This window comes from Pinus tabuliformis, chromosome 8, assembly GCF_031772625.1.
Source record: "Pinus tabuliformis cultivar Carrire ecotype Pingquan chromosome 8, CPIR1, whole genome shotgun sequence".
Taxonomy (NCBI): domain Eukaryota; kingdom Viridiplantae; phylum Streptophyta; class Pinopsida; order Pinales; family Pinaceae; genus Pinus; species Pinus tabuliformis.
The window spans coordinates 1,182,611,733-1,182,620,346 of record NC_142294.1 but is presented as its reverse complement, the minus strand read 5'-3'; the positions used below and the strand labels follow the sequence as shown (position 1 = coordinate 1,182,620,346).

Below are 8,614 nucleotides of genomic sequence, written 5' to 3'. Positions count from 1 at the left end.
AAATACATATTACATCATTTAAATTTACAATTTTGAAAAACACCTATAAAATTGCGAAAAAAATCCTGAAATATTAAAACAAACAACTAAATTAAAAATATAAATTATATTACACATACAATTATATTATACTTTATAAATAATATAATTCATATAAATTATATGTATCTTACCCCCACTACAATAATTATATAATAATAAAATCAAAGAAATTGAAAAATTAAATGAGACTAAACCTACAACAATTACATTATCGTATAGTCTAACGAGGCGGAGGAGTTGTTCGGAAAATTATGGAAATTCTGATCATATTTAGAGAAATCTTGCAAGGATTTTTGTAAATCTAAGTTATAGTTGTTAAACTTCAAAATTTTAGGTGTCCTAGATGTTTTTGATGGTGCTGAATCCATTTCCACCATCAAAAACATGATTCAAAGACTGCCTCTACAAGATTTTTTGAAATTTTTTTACCCGGATTCCGGCCACTTTTGATCGTCCAGACAATTCTTCCACCTTGTTAGAGGACTCCTTATATTATAATTTATTAAAAATGTAATTAATATAAATTATATCTATCTTCCACCCACTGCAAAATAATATAGTTAGTAAAATATATCTCAAACACATTACTGCATCCACTATAACAATATAATTAATAAATTATATCTCAATCACGTCACTGAGTAGAATACTTCACCGTGATGTATTGGATTGACGCGTGTCCATAAACTTTCGGTCAATTTTTAATATCCCGGTTATCACGGATTCTAGAAGATCTATAACAATAGTATCCGGGACAATCAAGATATTCAGAGTCCATAATAACCGTGATATGCAGGACTGGGTCAAGTAATGTGGACATGGGTTTTAAATTACGATATGTGGACATGTTTCTTTAATTAATTTATTACAGCGACGTGTATGATTGAGATATATTGAGATTAGCCAGATGCTTTGTTCAAGTCATACCTGGAAGGACAAATAGGAATAAATTGAAATGTTACATGACAAATATCAGCTCAAATTCACAGGACAGAGCAGTGAACAATGTAGTCTGGGATAGAGGGGCTTACCTCTTCAGAGTACGCTGTGGAACGACAGTGGTGGCCAAAGAATTAACAGTACGTTTACACATAAATTAATGAGTTATTTTTAGTGTGATTTTTTGAAATTTTTGGTGTTTGAGGTGAAATCTTGATTTGTGTTATGTAAACTGGTTTTTTTGACTGTATATATGGATTCAACACCCTCAATAACCCCTAAGGCATTTAGATTGTGCAGGGGTTACCCATCAAACTTGTGATTTCAATAAATTCCTACAGGATTTTAGAGAAATTAGACCCTAAAAACCCACCTGAAAAACTCTCAAAAAGTTGCACTAAAGACAACTCGCAAATTTAATGTCACTCATGAATGAGAAGTTTGGAATTGGAATTTATAGTTTATAAGTGTTTTGTGGTTGAGTTGAGAGGCTTATTTTACGGCTTAGTGTGATGTGTAATGTTGTTGTCAGTTTGTCATCAAAGTTGAAATTTTGCTATATTAACTAAAATAAAAATAAAAAATAAAAAAATCTAAAAATCTAAAAAAAACAAATAACTATAAAAAACATTTAAATAATATCTACTTATAAAAAAAATTGCAAGTGAAAAAATTAAATCTCTTAGACTCATGTTAGATCCGTATTTAAGATAGATCTATACAATTTACTCTGAAATTCAAAAATTACAATTTTTTTTAATAAAAATATATCATAAAATTATATTAACATATGGATTTTATAGAGTAATTTTGTAACCCGTCTCCTTACAAAATGCATTAAAATCATGTTTGTTTTTGAACTGTTAAAACAGAATACAATTGACAAAACTGTTCTAGATTGAGAAAAATGCCCTTGGGAAAAATGGGTTGTTGGACAACTGAAATGTCTTCTCTTTTAGCAAACATTATCATGTTGTGGGATGTAGCTACCAAAACCCCTTGTGGGATGTAACATTATCAATTTTATATATAAAAAATTAATGGTTCCATTATAATTTATAATTTTTTTAATTGTTATAGTTATTTTAAGTTAAAAAATTTATTGCTATCTCACAAAATTACAAAATTATGTTTTTATTTGTTTGTAACTCATCATTCGGGAAACTAGAGCAAAGAAATAATTATAGTTTCAGTATAACGCATATGATAGTGGTATTGGTTGAATATGTATTAATAGTAATATGAATATTATGTTTTTGTCAATTTTTAATAGTAATATGAACATTGTGTTTTTTTGAAAAAAATCAATTGATTAGTTGTGAGATGTTAAAAATAATTAAAAAATTAATAGATTTCGGATGTTTTAATTTTAACAATAATTTAAAAAATATGTGAAAAGAGACTTGAATTTATTAATGAGATTTTTATTTGTTTGATTTTAGACTTTTGTGATCTATATTGATTTTGATGAATTCTTTCGATTAATCACATCATGAGTTTTTGGTCTACTTTTCGAACCATCTAATGTGCTTCATCATTAGAACAAAGGTGAGAAAATCAGTCCGTCAAAATGTTTAAATAGTAAGGATGCATTTGTTCCAGAGTTAGCCGTTAGGAAATAACTCTTATGAATTAACCGTTAAAAAATTAGTTGAATAAATTTATTTTTATTTTGTTATGTTTTAATTTAATTTATTAATATTTTTAATTAAAATAGTATTTAATTAGTTAGATTAATTTAATAATATAATAATAATTGAATATTTGTAAATATATAATTAAAAATAAGTTTAATATGGTTATTATTAAAAATGAATAATATTTAACAATTATATTTAAATATTATTATATTAAAATATTGGGTAATATTTTAATAGGGAGGTCAAAGAGGATATAAATTGCAATCTAAAAATAAAAATAACCAACTACTAATTATTATATTTATTGAAAAAAAATATATGAAAAGAGGGCGGGGATCCAACTTCTACTTAACTTCCAACCATCATCCCTGTTAAGATTAATAACACATTTTTCAATTTCAATGGCTTCTCGAAGCTTCCTATGATGGAAGTGATTAATCTTGGCGATGACCTGGAAATCCTCGATGCAGACATGGTGATTGGATTTCACTACATGTTCAGCTAAAGCGGACAAACGAGAGTGGTTGTGCTTAATATCTGCTACATGTTCTTGGATTCTCTGGTTAATGGAGTGGCCACTTTCCCCAATGTAGGGAATCCCACAAGAACATGGGATGGAGTAGACCCATTTCATGTCTTTAGGGTTTACAGGGTCTTTGAGGATCTAAGAGAATTTATAATGGTATTAAGGGGTTTGAAGGTAGCAGAAGCTTTGTTCTTTTTTAGGATATGGGAAATCTTATCGGTGGTCCCTTGAATAAAAGGAAGTTGAACACTGGAGATTGTATCGTCATGAGAAGGTTTAATCCTTGATTCTTTACTAGCCCTTAGAAAAGCTTTGAGGCCTTGCTGCATGCTATAGCTGTTATTTTCAAAAACATTCAGAAGATGAGATTTTCCTCTTCTAAGTGATTCTCATCAGAAATTCTTAGAGCATGGGTCACAAGGGTGTTGAGAACCTCGAGTTTTTGTGCTGGAAAATGATGAGAACTGGCATGAAGATACTGTTTAGTGTGCGTTTTCTTACCAAAAACCTGGTGAGAGACAGTACCATTATCCATTCTAGAGAGGAGAATATCAAGAAAAGGAAGACATCCATCTACCTCAATTTCCATCATGAATTTGATGGAATCAGATTGGGAATTAAGATGGTTGAGAAACATATTTAATTTTTCACAACCATGGGGCCACACGATATTAGTATAGTCAACAAACCTCTTCCATCGCTTGGGGTGGAGTGGAGTAGAGGCTAAAGCTTTGCTCTCAAAATCCTCCATGAACAAGTTGGCAAATATAGGGGAAAGAGGAGAACCCATCGCAACCCCACAAGTCTATTCATAGAACTCACCCTCAAAGCTGAAAAATGTAGAGGTGAGGCATAGTCCAACCAATTTGGTTGTGTTCTCATCAGTAACATGATTAATGACATCAATGGCTTCTTGAATAGGGATATTACTATAAACGAAAACAATGTCAAAGCTTAGTAAGAGATCCCCAGGCTTTAGCCTTATATCTTTCAACTCTTTAACAAAGGAAGCAGAGTCCTTAACGAAGGAGTTGGTGCGACCAACAAGAGGTTTGAGTTTTTGAGCTAGGAATTTAGCAAGAAGATAACTGGGCCCACCTATGGTGTTCACATTAGGTCTCAGGGGGATCCCATTTTTATGAATCTTCAGAAGGCCATAAATTCTGGGGGTCAGAGGGTTGCTTTCAATAAGCTTTTTGCTGGGATGATTAAGAGCATTATTAGATTTTATGGCAAAAACAACTTCTCTGGAAACTTTCTTAATAGGATTCTTATTAAGCTTAACATAACTACCATTGTTATAGAGATAGTCATTCATTTTGCTAACATAATCGGTTTTATATAAAATAAAAATGGCCCCACCTTTATCCGCTCTTAGGACAACAATGTCAGGGTTATCACTTAGGGCTTTTAGGGCAAGAAACTCAATTTTGGTAATGTTGCTTTTAGGAGGCTTTGCCTTCCTAAGCAGAATAGCATAATCTTGCCTAATAAGCTCCTTAACATTATTAGGAAGGTCTCTAATTCCATATTCAATGTTACAAATAATGTCCTCAAATGGAATCTTTTTAGAAGCAAGGGCGAAATTGAGCCCTTTATTCAAGAGGCGAAAAGCAAATGGATCCAAAATTACACTAGAAAGGTTAATAACATTTTTAAAAATGCTCTGTAAAGAATTATTATTATTATTAAAAAGAGTATTATTATAAGAGTTACAAACTTTGCTTCTAGTATTATTCTCATTCAAATTCTTTTTATTATTGAAATTACTTTTATGAATATTATTTCGAATATTATAAACTTATTATTCTCATTATCAAGAATGTTTTTAATAAATGAATTTTGAATCATTTTACTATTATCACCATAATGAATGTCTTTGATTTTTAAATTAATGTCATCATCAAAACTTTTTTTCTCCCTATTTAAGTTTTGAATATCATTAACATCAAAGTTGATATGTGAATTATTTACGTTGAAATTAGAGTTATTAATGGGGGAGTGAGAAACGACTTCAAGGGATGGTTGAATAGGAATGGGAGATACGGACGAGGAAGGATGGGTGAATGGGAGTGAAGACGGTCGAATAGGAGAGACGGAGACATCAATGGAAGTGTTGACTAGAAAATGGGAAGACGAAGAAACGATGAGGGCTTGTAGGAAATATCCGAGCTCTTATTTTGATAAGAACCAGGTTTCAATAAGACAGGGGAATCACCGAGGAATCACCGTCAACAGATTGAGAGATGCCATTCTCATGAAGCACAGAAGAACCGTGAACACTAGATTCACTACTGATAAATGATATCTCTTCCCTGTTGACAGATTCTCGAGGGCGAATTCCTGATCTCCCGCCAGAAGAATACAAATTGAAGGATTCACATCCATGATGCTGATTACAATTAGAACTCCTAGCAGATGACCTAACAGCTGAAGATGCGACAAATCGTTGGATAGAGGGCTTCTGGCTCATTGATTTAAGAGCGGTGATTTGGTCTCCGTTAATTTGGCTCATTGATGAACCGGAACCTGATGAATTACTAGGGACAAGAGAAGAATTACCTTGTAGTCTCATAAATTTCGCAGCTTGCTTTTTCTTTGAAATCTCCTCTAAATGCAGAGCTTTCTAAGCGGTGCAACCATCAATCACACCCCATAGATTGCCAGAAATTCCGTTAGCTAAATCCAAGTGAAGGGATAATAACCTTCGCGATAAAAATTCTAGATCCTTCCTCACCTTGTAGATCTCAGATCGAAGCAAAGATGAACTCGCTTTTAAAAATATATGCTTATTTTTGGACTTGTTAAGTCTATGTTTAATAATGGTGAATACTGGAATCACAGATGCATCCCTACAGCTTTTCAGAAAAGTAAGATCTGATTTTTTCTTTGAAACTTACAAAGGAGGTTGTTCAAATTGATGAACTGTCTCAGCGATTTCCCTTCCGTGTATAGTTATAATGTTTGATTTTAGACTTTTGTGATGAATTCTTTCGGATTAATCACATCATGAATTCTTTAATATATAAAAAATTTATAATTTATATAAAAATTTAACAATCACAGAATTATATTTTGTTAATGATTTCTTTTCAATTATATATATAACAAATTAATGGCCACATGCATATTTCCATTATAATTTATAATTTCTTTAATTGTTAGTGTAATTTTAAGTTAAATTTTTTATTGCTATGTCACAAAATTACGAAATTATGTTTTTATTTGTTTGTTACTCATCACTAGGGAAACCGGACCAAAGAAATAATTATTTTCTATCAATAAATAAATGATATGATAGTAGAAACATCAAACTAAATAGGATAAGAGTTGTTCTTGTAGTGGGAAAATTATCTAGAATATGAAAACCAATAAAAAATATGACAAAAATGGAGCAAGAAAAAGATAGTCATTCAAGATGTGGGAAAACCAACCAAATGAGAAAGTTCCACAGTAGCACAAGTTCTAAACATTGTAGAGATATAAAAAAATAAAAGAAACTTGTGGGTCATCAAGATAATGAAGTGTCCAAATAAATGGAATGATCTGCAATGTGGTCCCGCTGTGAGGCCTAGGGCTAAGCCCATTTCTATTAATTATATTGTATAAATAATGGTAACATTCCATTGTCATTAGGTTAGGCACATTCTACATTAATTTAAAGAGTAACTATTTTTGTGTAAGGTGAATTTTATTGACCAATCAAAAATGATATACATCATGTATAATCACTCCTCTTTTTCTAGTACATTGTGCCATATATTGATAGGAATATCACTAAGATGTATGTGACTAAGAATAGCAAAGGAGACATAGTGGAACAAAAGAAACAATTGCAAATGTGAATCACCTAAATTTGGGTAGGTCCTCAAAGCATCCTTTCTTTCCTTTCTTTTTTGAAACCTTCACCCAACCTTCCAAAGGTGGGCTTATCAAAGCGATGTAGAGATTATTATTGTGCGTTGAAGGAGAATCCTTGTTAGAGTACAAAGAAGTAGACTCATGAGCTCACTTCAATGCGCCCGAATGAGCATTATTGTTCACTATCTCTATTCATGTCGAGGGAGCATGGTTCATAATAGGCTCCTCAAGAGACTTTTGAGGAGTCAAATTTTGAGCCTCCTTGTCCATTGAATGCATTTCATCATCATATCTTTCATCATCCTTGTTCGAATGAGAGGATGCCTCGTCCTCCATAAGAGGTTGATTGCAAGGCTTCCAAAGTTTTGCTCTGGAATTTTAAATGTTCCACTTCTAGTGATATTTGAACAGAGAGAAAGAGATCTGTAAATGGCCTGTTTGATGACAAAAGTGCTAGCGAAAAGAAATATTCTCATTGTCCAAAGCCTAGCTCTAATGAAAATCAAAATTTTAAATTAATTTTGTTTGGCATCCCTTTATTGATGACAGTTTCAACATATATTTTTGCATAAGTGTAGATGCAAAACTTCCCATGAGAATTACCGGTTGCAATGAAATGACCTATGGAGTTTCCAATATCATCAAAAATTGAGTGTTGCCACAAGTGAGTAGGTGGATTAAGAAGATAGGTTGATATTGGTAGCTTGCAAATGACTACTATAGAAGGGTCAAAATATGGAAACCAAGGGGTTAGGAACAATCCAACATTGCCCCATATCAGAAGCCCATTAGATAAAACTTTATGGTAGTCTTATAATTCTACAAATGCCACAATGAAGAAGCCTTTGGAGAAGAAAATAACTTTACAACTCTTGGTCCATGATGAATGGATCCATTGGTAAAGATCGGAGTGGGACCACAAACCATTAAAGCAACATATGAGGGTTGATTACGCATGGAGCTAATGGAGTTTCTTGAGAGCAAGGTGTGATATTTCTAAGGAAATTTATTTATATTTTTCAACCAATAATGGAATAGGAGCCACTTAAGAATATGATTCCTTTATGGAGGGTTAAGCATGTACAACGTTTTCATAGGAAAAAACCCAAGGGGAGGATGAATTTCCCACAACACCCGCTCATAAGTGAAGGGCCATAAAATCAATGGCATATTTACAAACATTATAGATTGAAAGAAGGAAAGGATCATCTAGATGCTTACCTTTGAAAAGCACGCATTACATGACATAAGGCATACCCACCTAGAGCTCTAGGGAAAGCTTGAGGTCCTATCACAAATCAGTGGAGTAGGACCCAAATAGTAGTGAATGCCCAAAGAGAAGTTTGACGACTTTCTGTAAATAAATTTGTGAAACTAGGGGGCGAGGGCCCGAGGCCATAATAAAGTAGGATAGAGGGCTTATAACACCATCACCATGAGAACCCCCAAACCCTTATCTTCTTGGGAAAATGGTTCGATGAGATTAGCCTCTACACCACGAGCTCGAAGTCCAATGACATATAAGTTGTTCCCATGATTACTCTCATCATCTATTAAACAAAAATTCCTCTTGATAAGGCTATGAGACCAATGCAGGAATCGATAC

At 32.6% G+C, this 8,614-nt stretch overlaps 1 protein-coding gene across 1 annotated transcript; it reads right to left on the bottom strand.

Annotated features, from left to right (window-relative positions):
• Nucleotides 1-3,952: 3,952 nt before the first annotated feature.
• Nucleotides 3,953-4,465, bottom strand: LOC149239570 (uncharacterized). The gene has a single exon (XM_089369904.1). The coding sequence runs from the start codon at nt 4,463-4,465 to the stop codon at nt 3,953-3,955; it is 513 nt and encodes a 170-aa protein (XP_089226030.1).
• Nucleotides 4,466-8,614: the final 4,149 nt, after the last annotated feature.

Excerpts from the sequence above, each read along its gene's own strand:
- LOC149239570 (XM_089369904.1), bottom strand. The coding sequence starts at position 4,465 with ATGAATGACTATCTCTATAACAATGGTAGTTATGTTAAGCTTAATAAG.